The 17,675-nt window shown below is 44.2% G+C and overlaps 1 protein-coding gene across 2 annotated transcripts in view; it reads right to left on the bottom strand.

The window, feature by feature from the left end:
* Positions 1-17,675, bottom strand: part of GOLT1B (golgi transport 1B) — a 129,623-nt gene that overhangs the window by 10,696 nt on the left and 101,252 nt on the right. For both annotated transcript variants that reach the window (XM_029600185.1, XM_029600184.1), the window contains one exon: positions 3,187-3,268. In XM_029600185.1, coding sequence (XP_029456045.1) covers positions 3,187-3,268 — 82 coding nt within the window. The remainder of the gene's footprint in view (positions 1-3,186; positions 3,269-17,675) is intronic.

Raw genomic sequence — 17,675 nt, 5'->3', positions numbered from 1 at the left:
CTTAGCGTGGTGCTCGTTCAGCTGATGAAAGCTCCTTTTGAAACCCTGAGCATCTGTGTCCTGAAGAACCTGACTTGGAAAGTCATATTTTTGGTGGTGGTCACTTCTGAGTGCAGGGACAGCAAGCTCCAGGCCTTACTGACTTATCCATCTTACACCAAGTTTTATTATGAAAGGGTGGCCTTAGGGTGCACCCTAAGTTCTTGCCTAAGGTGGCGACAGACTTCCATCTTAATCAGTCAATCGTCCTGCCAACATTCTTTCCCAGGCCCCATTCGCACCAAGGCAAACGAGTACTGCACAGTTTGGATTCCAAGAGAGCCTTAGCCTTCTATCTGGAGCAGACAGAAACACAGACCGTCCATCCAACTTTTCATTTCTTTTGATAGGAATAGGTTGGGATTTGCAGTTGCCAAACAGACACTATCCAACTGGCTAGCAGATTGCATCTCCTTCTGTTATGCCCAGGCGGGACTGCATCTTAGGGTTCATGTCAATGTTCATTGTGTCAGAGCCATGGCAACATAGGTGGCCCACTTCCTGTGAATGACATCTGCAACGCTGCGATATGGAGTTTTATCCACACATTTGCTTCACACTATTGTCTGGCCAGGGATGGCCGACATGACAGTAGATTCAGCCAGTCTGTCCTCCGGAACCTGTTTGAGGTGTAGAACCCAACTCTCCCTACCTAGGGCCCATTATTTGGATTCAGACCGTCTCCCCCTCTGTTACCAACAGCACTGTTGATGATGTGCCCGTTGGTACCTGGTTGGTGTCTGTTAGTCCCTTTATTTTGTTGGTGAGCAACCTGTAGTTAGGGATTGACCCATGTGTGAGGACTACCATCCTGCTTGCCCTTGGAGAAAGCAGAGTTGCTTACCTGTAACAGGTGTTCTCCAAGGACTGCAGGATGTTAGTCCTCACGAAACTCACCCGCCACCTCGTGGAGTTGGGTTTCTCCTATTTTTTTAAATTTTTTATCGTAATTCTATGTTACGAGACTGAAGAGGGACCCCACATGAATGCATGGATTAGGGCATGCTCAGTGTGCCTAATCAAAGTTCCAGAAACTTTTACATAAGTTTTCCGTGCGTGGCTCCATCCGATGATATCACCCATCTGTGAGGACTAACATCCTTCTGTCCTAGGAGAACACCTGTTATAGGTAAGGAACTCTGCTAAATTTGCCTGTTTCTGTATAGCAGCATTTCCCTACCAATGTGCCTTCAGATCTGATCAAATGTGCCACGGAAAAGTCATCACTGCCTAATGTTCAGACACAGACTAGCAGATGGGCTCTGCTCTCAGCGCCTCGCATCAAGAGACTTCCGCAGTGGCTTTTAAACACGTAGGAGCTTCTTTCTGAGAACACGTGTAAGCATAAATGCCTCTTCTTCATAGCTATAGCATGAGCCCTGGAGTATGCTAATAATTAGCAGCATGCAGGGCATAGATAGTCAGGTATTGCTTTTCATGGCACACACAGTGACCACAGCCCCTCCTCATTTTCCCTCTATTGAGCTTCCTCCTTTGAGTTCTTCCAGCCTTCCTTATCTCCAGGCTGAGTTAGATAGGGAGAGTGTGCACTAAGCACTGCTGTGATTCATTCTGAGTGTTAGGAGCAGCAGCATTGGAGGAGCTCTGTCAGCCACCTGCAGCAGCCAAGGTAACTAATTGAGCTGGCTGCTCACATCACACCAACTTCTCCCTTCTCCTGCACTTGTATATAGAGAGAACTGGCTCACTGTGATGGGTTCATGTGTGTGTCTGCCATCTCTTTACCTTTGTTTCAAAATTTGGAAGATAGACTTGTGAGGCTTTTAGAGCTTCTCTAGCTCTTTTTTTTTTTTTTTCTCCATATAAGTCATGTCTTCATTGCCTGTCCCATTGAGGTTGGTATGCCACACATTTTTCTTAATGTAGGTAGGTGTGCCTTGGGTTTGAAAAGGTTGGGAAACACTGCTATATTTATTTATTAATTGAAAAGTCTTATATACTGCTTCCTACAATGAATATTGTTCAGGGAGTTTTACAGAGAGGCATTCAAGTTAAAACAAAGAATCAAATACAATTTTACATCTCAGTGGTATATGGCATCAATGTATGCTGCTAGTCCTTCTCCACTGGAAAGAAATCCGTAGAACTAGGGGTCACAAAATGAAACTCCAGGGAGGATGACTCAGAACCAACGTCTGGAAAATGTTTTTCATGGAGAGGGTGTTGGATGCCTGGAATGCCCTTCCAGAGGAGGTGGTGAAACAAAAACAGTGAAAGAATTCAAAGGGGCATGGGATAAACACTGTGGATCCCTAAAGGCTAGAGGATGGAAATGAAGAAAAGAGTTCATGGGGGTAACTTGCTGGTGTGGCAATAAGCCTTCCTCATACTGATGATGCCAACTCCATCATTACTCTCTTGTTTCAATGGTAGGGGAAAAGAGGAAAAGGGGAATTGGATTCAGACAGCAACCAACAAGGGGCCCTGACATTTACGGTCTGGGAAACTAAGAATGGGGGTAACCTGCACGGTGCAGCATATAGTACCATAAGCTTGCTGGGCAGACTGGATGGACCATTTAGTCCTTTTCTGGCGTCATTTCTATGTTTGTTTCTATGTATGTCCAATACTTGCTTTGTAATTGGAGAGAGACTTGCAGCATAACAATACATAAGTAAGGTAATTTTCAGGAGTCTGCCTAGGGCTAAAGTTTGTATGCACAAAGTAGACAGACTTTAGTCTGACTTCTCAAAGACAACTTCCTGTTTACGTTTAAATCCACTCAAAGCTAGCTGGTATGTGCAAAACCCAGCCCTGCGTAAATGCACACATTTAAACCCTTTGCTTAGCAGGTGTAAATGTGTGCAAGCAGATTTACATGCAAACATTTGAATATGAAAAGTATGTGCCTAAATGATATCCCTATCCCATCTTCACCTCCAGAATGCATCTTTCAGGTATGCACATAAATCTTTTTGAAAATCAGACCCAAAATGATGAGTGCTTTATAATAAGTGCATTACATGGCTTACAACAAGATCTCAATTACAATTAAAATCGCAGCAGGAGCAAAATTTATAAACTGGTTAGTTTTGGAGATACCTGCTTAATCTAGTTATAATTTAAATGTGCCTGCATTGCTAATATTATATTTGATTTTTGTGTGTAATTCAGATAATTACTTACCGAGCTTAATCCAGGCAAGTTTAAGAGAGATCCTAAGATGGGCACTCTTCTAATAAAACCAACCACCACAGGAAAGAAACCCCTGTAAAGAAATAAAAAATGAAAAATTAGTTTTTTTCTTAGGTTTTCTTCACTTGCCTATAAAGTTGTACAGAGCAAGCTACCAAAAAGTTGTTAATTCATGTTGGCAATTAGTGGATGCCTGTAGGAAACAATGATTATTTTGCCTTGAAAATATATACAGTTAAGATAGAAATCTTTACATTTTACCAGAAATAATAAAAATTAATGGGACAGGAAGAGGTAAAGGGGGGAAAAGGGCCATGGAATACAGAGAGAATAAACATATAGGTAGAGTTTTTCTTTTATTCATTTGATTCTTAAAATGACAATTTCAAACCTTTTAATTCACACAAGCAGCATTTAGAATGACTTTAAACAAAGGAAAGTCTCAAAAAGATCACTTAGATTGGCTGATTTAGGTTTATTTTAAAGTAGCTGTGTTAATGAAAATAAAAATTAAAAAGCTAGTAAAATCATTGAAAAGGGACAGTTCAACCTGAAGTGCTGCTTTTTGGAAATAGCTAGGCACCACTAAGAAATAACACAATTTTACTTAGATATCAAAAGGTGTTTTTTAAATACATTTTTTCCTGGATTGTTGTTGAAATGTTGAAAAGAAAGAGTCATACAAAATGACAACATTCTTTGACAATGGGAAAACCTATCTTAGAGCTATAGAAATATAGAAAAGGAGAGAAAAGAGCAAGTTTGCTTACCGTAAACAGTGTTTTCTGTAGATAGCAGAATGAATTAGCCATGCTTCTGGGATGTCCTCCAGGCGGCTAGGTGTCGGAACTCTCTTAGAACACTGAATCTTTAGAGTAGTGCGCATGCGTAGATATTCCCATTCAGCCCCGGTCCCCCTCAGTCCATTTCTAAGCAAGACGAAGTGGAACAACAACTGTCCGGGGAGACAGGAGGGTCAGCAAAGCAGCATGAATTAGTCATGCTGCCTGGGAGCCCCCAGTGATGTGTTGAGCACAAAGTCTCTTAGCATGTCCTGACTGTGAGGTCAGATATGGTGCGCAAGACAGAAGAGAATGTAGGTGGACAGATCCTGTCTGTTGGTTTATAAGTGCTCAAAAAGTGCCTGTTTTTAGGACAGTTCTGCCCATGGCAGAGTTTGCTGTGGTCTGCTTGTCCAGTAGTGAGCCATGAACGTGTTTAGTGAAGACCAGGTGGCAGCCCTGCAAATGTCCAGAATGGGTACCTCATGAAGGTGTGCGATGGAAGCTGCCATAGCGCAGACTTGGTGAGCCTTAGGGGAAGTTGCTAAGGCTTCCGAACATTTCTGATAACAGAACTGTATGCAGTTTAAGATCCAGGACGAAAGGGTTCTTTTGGAAACTGGAAGTTCCGGGGCATTTGGGTTGAACGAGACAAAAAGCTGGGAGGCTCTGTGCGTAGAGTGAGTCCGACATTTATAGTAAGCGAGTGCACACTTACAATCCAGTGGAGTTTTGGTTTGCCATTGTTGCTGTGTGGCTTTGGATAAAAGGTCAGAAGGGCAATGGTCTGAGATTGAGGTGGAAGACTGAAACCACCTTGGGAAGGAATGCCTGGTGTGGACGCAGTGTGACTTTATCATGGTAGAATTCTAGGTATGGGGAGTAGTGCACTAAGGCTTGCAACTCGCTGATGCCTCTTGCTGAGGTCAGGGCGACTAGGAATAGTACCTTTCAGAGGCTTGAACGGTGGTAGCATTAATTGCTCCAGGACTACGTTTAGGTCCCATGGAACTAGAGGTTTCCGGATCGGAGGCCTCAGGCGTAGAACCCCCTTCATAAATTTGGAGATGAGCGGGTGGCAGGAGATTGGGGCCTTGTTGTGAAGGGAATGGTAGGCTGCTATGGCACCTGAGATGGTCTCTGACTGACGCTGTGGCTAGCCCTTTTCGATACAGCAGATGGAGGTATTCCAGCAGTTGCTCAGGAGAGCAGGTCCATACTGTGTTCTGAGTACCAGGTGGAGTAGCGGACCCACTTCCTTTCATAATTCTGAATGGTGGAGGGTTTCCTGGAGGAAACTAGGATATCCTGGAAGCTGCGGGAAAAGGTTCAGGTGGTGGAGTACCACCCTTTCAATCTCCACGCAGTGAGATGCAAGGATGAGTGAAGAGGGTAAAGCAAGGAGCCCCCCCCTTCCTGGGTGAGTAGATTCAAACTGTTGCCCAGGGGAATTGGGGCGTCCACAGATCGCCGAACTAGATACGTGTACCACGGTTGTCTGGGTCACGCTGGAGCAATGAGTATCAGATCTGCGTTGTCTGCGATGCACTTCTGGATTGTGCAAGATATCAGGGGTATGGGAGGGAAAACGTAGAGAAGACCCCCGTCCATTCGATGAGGAATGCATCCTGAGCTAGGCGCTGGGTACACTGAGCAGAAGGTCTGCAACTTCTGATTTTGTTCTGTAGCAAAAAGATCGATGCGCAGAAGACCCCAGGTTTGAAAGAGTCTTTCCGCTACATCCCTTTGAAGCTCCCTCTCGAGGGGGTGAAAGATTCTGCTCAGTCTGTCTGCTCTGGAGTTGTTTATGCCCTGCAGGTAGGTGGTCTGCAGGATGATTGATTTACTCTCTGCCCATTTCAGGATCCTTATGGCCTCTCTGCACAGGTTCCAGGAACCGGACCCTTCTTCTTCGTTGAGGTAGAACATGGCGACCTGGTTGTCCGTGTGGACCATGACCATCTTCCCTCGAAGCGAATGTTCGAAAGCCCGAAGAGCATTCCGAATGGCACGGAGTTCCAGGAGGTTGAAGTTTTGCGACCATTCTCAGTTGGACCACAGGCCTTGAGTTTGAGATGGATTAGGTGGGCGCCCCACCCCTTGGTGGAAGTGTCAGTGGTGAGGACGGTGTGATGTACTGGGGGCCGTAATGGTGCTCCTGTCGTGAGCACAGACGGTGTTAGCCCCCACTCCAAATCCCGTTTCATGCTGGATGTGAGGATGACTGGAGTGGAGAGAGGATTGAAGAACTGGCTCCATTGGGACTTCAGACCCCATTGTAGACTACGCATTTGGATGCGAGTGTAGGGAACAACATATACGGATGAGACCATGTGCCCGAGGATGGTCAGGATCTGGTGGGCAGGGGCAATGGTGGCCTTGTGTAGGCGGCTGGCTAGCGATGTGAGGGCAAGGGCCCAGGATTCCGGGAGGAAGCTCTGTCTCGGATGGTGTTGATGTAAGCCCCAGTGAATTGTAGGATCTGAGTGAATTGCAGATTCAACTTCTCGTAGTTGACCAGCAGCCCTAGGCTGTCCTGACAGCGGATGGTTTCTAGCAGATGGGTGTGCAGGAGTGAAGGATTTGGGGCTACCAGCAGCCAGTCGTCTAGGTAGGGGAACAGTTGAATCCCCCGCCTTCGAAGGTGAGCCATCACTACCGCTAGACATTTTGTGAATACTCTGGGGGGGCCGAGGAAAGGCTGAAAGGGAGCACCTTGTATTGGAAATGGCGGCCATTGGTCGTGAAGCATAGGTACTGCCAGGATGTGGGATGCATTGGAATTTGCGAATGGGCATTCATGAGGTCGAGTGAACACATCCAGTCGTTGGGATGAAGGAAGGGCGGGATGGATTGAGTGACATCATCTTGAAATTCTCCTTCGTTAGGTATTTGTTGAGAGTATGCAGATCCAGGATGGGTAGTAAACCTCCCGACTTCTTGGGTATGAGGAAGTATTGGGAGTAGAACCCCTGGTAGAGCTGAGCAGAGGATAGTTCGCGAATGCAGCTCTGGTGAAGTAATTTGTTGATTTCTTCCTGTAAGAGTCTGCGCTGTGCATTGAGCTGTCTTTGGCACATTACATGCGGAACAGATGAAATGGATGGAATGGTTGCAAAATTGATGGAGTAACCATCCATGATGATTTGTAAGACCCAATGGTTGTATGTGATCGCCTTCCACGCCGGAAAAAGTGGGAAAGCCTGCCCCCTACTGATAGCGGTAGAGATGGTGTCACGTCCCCTAAAAACTCTGTGGGGGGCTTAGGGGGGTTGGTGTCCTGAGGCGGGCGAGGCTGCCGAGGAAGGTGCTGGCGCTGTCAAGCCATCTGCTGCTGAGGGCGAGTTGGCGTATATGGTTGCGGCCGGTAGGACGGGTAAGGTCTGTAGGCATGCCGCTGGTAGTAAGGCTTCCTATATGATGGGTAGTACCACCTGGCGGCTGCTGAATCTGAAGAAGTGGTTAACAACATGACGGCTACCTTCTGCTCCTTGAGTTGTGCTACAGTCTCCCGTAATTTGTCTCCAAAAAGATTGTTCGGGAAGTCAGCCAGCTTTTCATGCACTTCTTCACGAATCACACTCACCCGAAGCCATGCTAAATGACGTGCCGCAACGGCGTTTGCTGTAGATCTGGCCGAAGTGTTGAAGATCTCAAACAGTGCAGAGGAAGTGCCACAGTCCTTCCTCCAAGTAGTGGAACTGGTCAGGAGGTTGGTAGTCCAGGGAAGCTTCCTGTAATAGTGATTTTAGTGATTATAGACATTCATACAGGTATTGTGTAATATAAAATTGGTGCTGCTGAATTTTGGCGTTGAGCATCCCTGACTGAAAAGCCCACTTAAGTTGTCCAAGTACTTGGCATCTTTCTGGGCGGGGAGGGGCGCATGCTTGAATATTGACATGACTTTTTTGCTTTCTCCATTGCCGACTCCACTACCACTCCCAATCATCATGTGGCTCACTCTTTTTCGGTTGTTAATAGTTACCTTGTTTTTCATCCCTTGCTCCCAGTTCCATGATACCCTGTTCTATGTAATGCTCCTTGCAACTTTTGTGTTTTTCTCTGTAAACCGATATATGATGTAATTTTCACATGAATGTCGGTATACAAAAGTCCAAAATCAATAAATACCACTGAAGCATGTGGAACCTGTACCATGGAGTAGAACGGTGATTGCCTCATACAGAATTTCAAATCCATTTTGCGGGAGGTGGGCAGTCCAGTAAAGGGAGACTCCCAGGCTCTGGTCATTACTGCATCTAAGATGGCGTGGGAGGGTAAGGCCATGGGTTCTGAGGGGGACTCAAAACTATTTAGGATACCCAGGACTTCTGCTCTCGGGTCAGCTATTTTCCGGGTCTCGATGTTTAAGCGTTGCCCCACCTTCTCCACAAATTTGGAGTATGAAACCTCCGGTGGAGATACCGGTTCTGGCTGTCCTTCCACAGGGTCTATAGAAACATAGAAATGACGGCAGAAAAAGACCAATCGGCCCATCTAGTCTGCCCAGCAAGCTTCCACACTTATTTTCCCATACTTATCTGTTTCACCAACCACAGGGCTCTTGTTGGTAACTGTTTGATTCAAATTTCCTGCCATCCCGTCATTGGTGCAGAGAGTAATGTTGGAGTTGCATCAAAGGTGAGCATAAGGCTTATGGTTAAGGGTTGCAACCGCCGTATCAAGCAAGTTACCCCAATGCTTGTTTACCCAGATTGCACAGATCGATGCCTTGTTGGATGATGTCTGAATGTAAATCCTGTTTTCCTCACTTCCCCCTACTGTTGAAGTAGATATCAATGCTGTATATGCTTTCAAAGTGATGTATCAGGCTTAATTGGTTTAGGGTATTTGCCGTAATAAGCAGCTACCCTCACGATTATTTGTTTACCCAGATTGTGAAGTTCAGTCCTTGTTGGTTGTTGCCTGAATGTAAATCCTGTTTTCCACTTTTCCCCCTGCCGTAGAAGCAGAGAGCAGCACTGTATATGTATTCAAAGTGATGTATCAGGCCTAATTGGTTTAGGCTAGTAACCGCCGTAATAAGCAAGCTATGCCCACGCTTATTTGTTTACCCAGATTATGAAGTTCAGTCCTTGTTGGTTGTTGTCTGAATGCTAATCCTCTTTTCCACATTTCCCCCTGCCGTAGAAGCAGAGAGCAACGCTGTATATGCAGTCAAAGTGATGTATCCCGAAGTGAGCTCCCATCGTAGTTGCCTTAGGGTAGTAACCGCCGTAATAAGCAAGCTACCCCCACGATTATTTGTTTACCCAGATTGTGAAGTTCAGTCCTTTTTGGTTGTTATCTGAATGCAAATCCTCTTTTCCACATTTCCCTTTGCTGTTGAAGCAGAGAGCAATGTTGGGGTTGCATTAACTGTGCAAGGGATTTTTTGAGTAAGGGTAGTAATCACCAGGTAAAAGTTAACATTCCAGCAAGCCACCCCCATGGCTCAACTCTATTCCCATCCTCTGGCTTTTATGGATCCAGAGTGTTTATCCCATGCCGCTTTCACAGTTTTAGTCTTCAACACTCTCCGGAAGGGCATTCCAAAGGCATCTACCACCCTCTCCGTGAAGAAATACTTCCTGACATTGGTTAGGAGTCTTCCTCCCTGGAGCTTCAAATCGTGACCCCTAGTTCTACTGATTTTTCTCCATTGTAAAAGGTTTGCTGTTGACCATGAATCATTAAAACCTTTCAAGTATCTGAAAGTCTGTATCATATCACCTCTGCTCCTCCTTTCATCCAGGGTGTACATATTTAGGTTCTTTAATCTTTCCTCATAAGTTTGAAGGATATCCGGTGGAGGATCGCGGAGAAGTGGAAAGAGCTCGGGGGGGAATCATCCCCAGGAAGAGAAGCTGGTGAGCGTGGATAAGGAAAAGAGGGACTTGGACCGAGGCGTTCCTGCCGCGATGGAGGGGCCTCCAGGAGCGCCTCATCCTGGGGCTTTCCTTGCTGCTTAACTGTTTTGAGGAATTGAGATAAGATGAGCGAAATCTGTGACATAGCCTGGAAGGCTCAGGTGTCCTGGGGGGCAGGCAGAGGTTCTCTGGGAGCACCCCTGGGTGGTACTGCTGCCAAGAGTATGTCTGAGTCTGGTCCCCTTGGTCTGTGGGTGTCTTTAGGTGGCCGCTTATCTATTTTTCTTCAGTGGCTCCTGGAGGCTTGATTTGTCCTTGTGCTGGGAAGCAGTGGACAGGCCCGAATACACTATGGATGAGGCAGAGGAATTGTGAGAGGCGGCTGGAGTTGCCGGAGTCACATTAGAGTTCACCACCAACAGAGGCGAAGGTTTCCTAGGGCATTTATGGCCACACGACGGCTTCTTCAGGGCTTTGGGAGCACTGTGCGCCAATGGAGTTGGCATTATTTTACGTCGTCGATACTTTATGCTTGTGCTTCATGGTGTGCTCATGCGATCCACACTGCGACTCTGTTGCATTGGTGGTGCATTGGGGGCTCGATGCAGAGCGGCACTGATGGCAGGAGAGGTTCTGACTCATCCCCTGCGCCGTGCATCGGTAAGATGGGAGCTCACTTCGGCGCCAGCCCAGACGAACCGGGAGGCCCTACCGAGGAGGATCTTCGATGTGTCAATGCTTTGGAGGTGCAGGGGGGTCACAGAGAGGATTTGGCCGACTCCTCAGAGGGGGCATACGAGCCCAATGCCGCTTCTTTTAGCTCGGCAATCCTGGTGGCCCGCTGCCGCTGGGCCCAAGGGGACAAGCATCCGAAGTCCCTACAGGTCGCTTGTTCATGATCTGGATCAAGGTAGATATAGCACTTGGAGTGACCATCAGTCATGGACATTATTTTGCTGCACTGGCAGAATTTAAAGCCAGGCGGCTGCAGCATTCTGATGAAAAAATACTATTTAAAACAAGCTGAATCGTTCCGTCAGGAGAGAAGAGCTCCGCGTGCTGGTTGGCGCGTGGAAAAAAATGGACTGAGGGGGACCGGGGCTGCATGGGAATATCCACGCAGGCCCACTGCACTAAAGACTCAGTATTCTAGGAGAGCTCCGCCTCCTAGCCGCCTGGAGGACGTCCCAGACAGCATAGCAAATTCATGCTGCTTATCTATGGGAAAAATGGGGATATTAGTCTTTTGTAATTATTTATGGTAATAACACATAGGTTTCTAATTTAAAAACATCCACAAAAAAAATAGAAAATTCATAAAGGGTGCAATACAACCAAATTATTCTCTCTCTCTGGTAGATACATTTTGCATAACGTACATCTGCTCTAAAAGTAAATATTCAGGATATATTTGTCAAAAAAAACAATTTATGGCCTTAAAAAGTTAGTGTACACAAGGTAGAGCAACCACAGACACTACTTTAACACTCTCTATCCACAAATGTGCCTATGGAGGCAGTGCATGCAAATCTCTCTTATGCATATTCATTGTGGATATCCTGAAAATCTGACCTGTTTGTGGCACTCAAGGACAGGAGTTTGTCATCCCTGAGCTAGTGCAACAAAATGCACAGAATATCATATGCTATTAGATTTTACCACTATTTTGCTATTGAAAAATATGTTAATGAGCTCAGTTGCAAAACAGCATGTGTAGCTTTTCAATGGACTTCATTGCAAAAACTTTTACACATAATTAAGGTTTAGTTAAATGTTTTGCAAAATCTTGTTTGTGATGCATTTAATGCATGTAGTTTAACTCTGCATTCATGGGGGCTGATGTAATAAGCCACGCTAAGCCTACTACGGAATTTTACTAGTGTTTTAGCGTGGATTTTTCAGTGCTAACCTTGCCCAGGTATGTAATAAATCCTTTAGTACTGAAAAACCCATGGAAAACTTAGTGTGGGTGCATGCAAATTGCAGAGTAATAACTTAATTATTTATTACCCTGCAATGCAAGGAGGCAGAATATTAGGGAGGCTGTCTAGTGCGGCTCCTACTACCATGGAAAATTAACGCCTGCTCATAGGCAGGCATTAAACTTCCTGCAGGCTGGACCAGTAAGTCTTCCACCACTCTGCAGCATGTCAAACTGCTCCCAACTGTAGCCCGACTGGCCAGGCACTCTGGGTCCAGTCTATAAGCTGTCTTTCCCTCTCCTTAAGTCAGTCCAGCAGGTTCGGTCCATTAGGTCTAGTAGTCCTTCTCCCATCCCATTATTCTCCTCTGGAAAAAAAAAATTCTATGCAACACTGAAGTCCAATCCCCCCTCCCAACCCGGGAGCCCCTGCGAAGACGACCCTTCCCAGCAGGGCTGTTCCCTCACTGACCTCCAATTAATCCTTTTACTGACAAATGTCAGTGAAAGGACCATTCCCCTTTTAAAATTCTAAAAGGACAGCCTTTTGAAAGGGTATTGGTCCTTTCATTGACATGTGACAGTGGACCAATCGTCTGACAGTGGAGTGAATAAATTAAGTGTCAATATTACTGTATTCACTCCTTCACTGTCTGCTGATTGGTCCCTGCACTATCAAGTCTGTGAAAGGGGAATCCCCTTTCAGTAGGCTGTCCTTTTAGAGTTCTGAAAGGGGATTGGTCTTTTCATTTACATATGTCAGTGAAAGGACCAATCAGAGGTCAGTGAGGGCAAACCCTGCTGAGAAGGATCTTCTCTGGCAGAGGTTCCTGGGTGGATTGGGCTTCAGAGATGCATGGCACTTTTATTTTTCCAGAGGAGAATAATGCTGTTGGAGGAGGCTGACCAGACCTAATGGACCAGATCTGCTGGACTGACTTAAGATGAGAGAAAGGGAGGGAAGGACAGAGAACCAACAGGACCCAGAGTGCCTGGCCAGTTGGGCTGGATTTGGGAACACTTTGATGTGCTGGGGAGGAAGGAAGAAGGACGAACTTGCTAGGCCGACCCACAGGGCCATAATGGGGCACTTTTTTTTTTTCTTTAATTAGCATGGTTGGATTAAAAATAAACCAAGAATAAAAACACAAAGCAAATGTTTTCAGCTTAGCAGGTTTTTTTGCATGTTATTAGCTTAATGCATTTGTCAGGGACCACTCATTTTAGTGCACGCATAAAATAAAACTGGCGTTACAATCTAACTGATTTTAGCATGGATTTTATTACATGGACCCCATAGTGTCTTGTTCTCACAATTCATATGCCTATGTTTCAGCTAAAGTTTTTCCTTTCCCAGCTTCCAGATATCAGAGAGAACTCAGTTCTTAATACCAGACACTTATTGAATGATAAACACTAACATTCACTGCGAATGACATAGTATCAAGAATAGTCTCACAGTTAGCAGAGCTGGTACAGCTGTGATGAGAATCACTGAAAGCTCAGTCATAGGCAGACAACTGCAGCTGTAACTACTATGAACAAAAGAAATTAGCAGTGGATGGGAAAGAGATAGAGAGAGATGAAGAGAGCATTGCTTCTAGGAGCCTGTATATAGGAGAGCTGTTAGTGTGCTAAGAACCTTTTCTCAGCTGAACTCTTTGCAGAAAGTAAACTCTCCTAGGCATTCCTAGGGGCAAAGGACCAATAGTAAGAAGCAAGGGAACATACAGAAAGAGAAGCAGCAAACCGGAATAGATCCAATGGGGAGCTAAGAATCATTCAAAAAATAACCAATCAGGAAAAGGAGTTCTATATATGCAGAGATTCTAAGCTAAGTAACATCATAAACTGATGCAGGTGGTAGCGTAACAAGAAAATATACATAAACTGGGAAAGCAAAACACACAAGTCATGAGCTGCTTTGCATAATTGTGCATTGCAATTGCTCATTAACATTGAAACTACTATAACATATGCAAGAGAAACACTATGCATGCTAAATAATTATTTTTTGGGAAAAAATCAACTTTGCAAATTTTGGTTTTGTAGCCCTTAGGCATGGTTGATGTTGTCACCTCCCTTTTCCTATTCCCCCTCTCCAAAGTGACAGAAAACCAGTTAGAATAAGATCTAAGATATAACCCCCCAGTTTCCTGTGGCAGGAATAAAAAACTTCAGAAGCACATTGGTAAATATTTCCATATTTTATATTAGATTATAAAAGTAGTTTTCCAACCTTGTTGCTTCTGTATAATTTATTTTGTTTTTATTGCATGAGGAAAATTATTTGAAATAGCACAGAAAGGAGATTTTGGGGATGAGGAAAGGACAAAGGAACAGGAGAGAAGAGGGATATCTGGGGATTGGGTGAGAAGAATAAGGGGATGGGCAGATATAGGGAAGACTGCCATCAAGGAGTGAGAGGAGAGAGAAACAGGTATGGAGGGGAATCAGGTGGCGGCAATATCTGGGATTAGAGGTGGGGAATCCAGGATCTGGGAAAAAGAGGCAGAAAGGAAGGGAAGTTCCAGGATTTGGGGGATAGATCCTGAGATCAAGGGAAGATCCATATTTCAGTAGGGGGAAGGGAAGGAGGTGTCTCTCTACCATGCTCTGGTCGAGTTCCCCCTCTCTAACCTCCCATCCAATCTGTCATACACACCTTCCCTCTGCCAGCATCAATCCCTTCTCTCTCACACACCCAAACACTGCTCCTCTTTCTCAAAGAGATACAGGATGCTCCATTTAGCCTCTCCTAACTTCTCCAAAATGATTCCCTTTGCTCTGTCTCCTCTAGACTCAGCCCTCATCTCCTCTTCCCTGCAGCTGAATCAGGAAACAGGGCTGTTTTCTGCCAAGTGTGATTCAGCACAGCTAGAAGGCAGTAATTCTTTAGCGATCCTGCTGGCCCCAGAATTATGCCACTCTAGGCACAGGCCAAATATACCTATTGATAAATCCAGGCCTGTATCCCATTTAATATATGATATTATTTATTCTTGGATTTATATCCCACCTTTTTGAATATGCTATTCACTCAAAGTGGATTACAGCATATTAGAAAAGGTCATTTGTAGCTTCTCATTACAAATTTAAGATGCACTTCATGGCCTAAATCTATATAGTTTTTTTATCTCATTAATAATGCTTGTCCAAAGCGTTGTAAAAAGCTCTCTCTTACATGGTCTCCATCTGTAAGGTTATTGTTTACTTAGCTTAAGTTTCAGAGGAGATCTTCTCTTATATGAGCCTTCTATTTTAATGAGACTGGAGCCGTAAGAGAGAGCTTTTTACAACGCTTTGGACAAGCATTATTAATGAGAGTTAAAAAGATTATACTGCATTAAAATGGAAATGAATTAAAATGCAATGAAAAATTCAAAAAATTGAGAAAATTAAAAATGGTATCAAACATAAGGTTATCACCAATATATGGGATAATCTATTTAGTTATACTGAACATTTGTGTACACGAGAAAATTTAGTGTCCTATGATTATTGGTATTTGAGATATTATTAAGAGAGGACCATTTGGGCTTTGTTAGTTTTTGGTGTGACCCTAAGTCTATATAGATGTGACCCTAAGTCTATATAGATCAACAAACATGACTAAGCTCTAACAGCTTTAACTCTAAGAATAAATAGTTCCATAACAAAATTCTGGATTATAGCCGCATTTAAGGCAATTCAATTTAGCAACTTTAGCATTCAAAGTCAACTGTGAAATGTGCCATACTGTAGTATATTGGTCTCAATGTAACCCAAATACATATACGACTTTAATATGGCTCTGGAGGCAAATATATTTACTCATCTGTAACAAAACTAACTCCATTCTACAACACTGCTGCAGACATGTAGCTCCCACTTGTGTATGGAAGCAAGGCTTACATTTTTTAAACACACTTGGGGAAAAAAAGGAAGACTTAGCAGGACCAAACCTGTTTACAATGTATCTGAAAACAAATTTAAAAAAACCTTTCCTATGCTTTTAAAGGCTGCTTAAAAAAATACATGTAAAAGTCACTTTTAAAATGTCAGTACTGTTTTATCTGGCTGCAAGTATGGCACTTGTCTTATAAAAGCTTTTTTGGCCATTATCCTAGAGCAGGGTTAAGCAAACTGGGGTGGGAGCTTTGAACAATCCTGAAGGCACTGCAAGCTCAGGAGAGAGGGAGCTACCAGAACATAGTGACATCATTGTAAGCATGTCACGACTTTGCCATGCGTCTCTTTCACTGGGCCAGGAAAAGGAGTTTCTGCTCTCTACGATCCAGTCACAAACCTCTTTCCAAGTTTTGGTTGAGGTGCTGGCTGTGGCTTGGGGGCCCTCTAATACCTAGGGCTAGAACGATTCCATGCGCCTGGCACAGAAAAGCAGTGGAGACATGTCTATACGTCTTGGCCTTCTCCCAATGTACATCATTGGCACTTCTTTGGGTGGAGAGGATAGTCAACGATCTATCTGCCTGGTGCTTGATGAGAGATCAATGCTCTTCCACTGCCTATGCACGGCAAGAGGTTGATGCAACTCCTGTGTTCTCCAATGATGGTGTCTCCAATGCAGATACCGATGGACCAGTCTTACGGATTCTGAAATGGTTTTCTAAAAAGTCAAGCCAAGATTGACAATAGAGCTCATGGTCACACAGAGAGGACACCCCCAGATGTTGTGGTTGGCCCCCTTAGGCAAAGGATCAGGTAGATGCCTTGCAGATATTCTGAATACAGGCTGAATGGGAAAATGCCACTGAAGATTCAGCCACTTGAATTTGGTGCACTTTGACTTTATTGGGAAGATCTATGCCTATATCTTTATAACAAAAAGGTAATACAGTCAGTCAGCCAAGATGAAAGCGTTTTCTTTCTGACTAGACGTCCTTATTTGGATTATAAGAGATGAACAGTTTTGAATATTTCTTGTGAGGATTCATCCTCTCTATGTAAAAGAGCATAGCTCTTCTGCTATCTATGAAGTGGCAGTTTTGGGAAAAATAAAGGAACAACTATAGATCGATTCAAATGGAACAGCGAAACTACATTTGGTAGAAACTTAAGAAGAGTTCTCAGTACTACTGTTTTTGAAAAATTGAGTGTACTGGGGAAGAGGGGATGTCCCTACCATTAGAGCCTGGAATTTTCTTAGTCTACGAGCCAAGATAACTGCTACCATAAAGAACTTTCAAAATCAGAAATTTGAAGTTGTTAGATGCCATAGGATTCTAATGGCCTCAGCATACAGTAGGTACTTATGATCTGTATGAATCATAACTGGAAAAGTAGCTCCCTCAACAGGTGTTTCCATTCTTCCAAGGTCCATTTTATGGCAAGATTTCCAACATTATAATTGTGTTCTGTTGGAAAAAATTTCTTAGACAACCATGTGGGTGAATTCAGGAATCTGGTCTTTGAAACAATATTGTTTCTGTCTTAATTTCAGAGGTATCAACTTCTAGTATGAAAGACTTTTTAAAAAAATGATTTTATATTCCACTGATCAGGGTGACTTAAGATCGGAGCTGATGTTAAGAGCTGTTTCAATCTCTTGAAGGCTTGCTGGGCTTGGAGTTTTTTTTAGGAATTTCTTGGTCAAGGGCATGAGTGGAGTCATTACCCTTCAGAAATTCTGAATAAAACATCAATATTAGTTGGCAAAACCCAGGAAGCGCTGGAGAGCCTTAAGGCTTAAAGGTATGGGCCAGTAAAGTATTGTACCAACCTTATCTGGATCCACTTTGAAGCTTTGAGATGATATAACTCAAGAAGTAGACCTGCCTTTGCTCAAACATACATTTCTTGAATTTAACGAAGAGTTGGTGTTGGCAAATTCAAGAGAGAACCTCTGTAACATGCTGCCTATGAGTGGTTAGATCTGGAGATAAAAGTAGGATGTCATCAAGG

This window comes from Rhinatrema bivittatum, chromosome 4 (assembly GCF_901001135.1).
Source record: "Rhinatrema bivittatum chromosome 4, aRhiBiv1.1, whole genome shotgun sequence".
Lineage (NCBI taxonomy): Eukaryota > Metazoa > Chordata > Amphibia > Gymnophiona > Rhinatrematidae > Rhinatrema > Rhinatrema bivittatum.
Note: the sequence above shows the minus strand (reverse complement) of the source record. Positions and strands in the feature narration are given on the sequence as shown.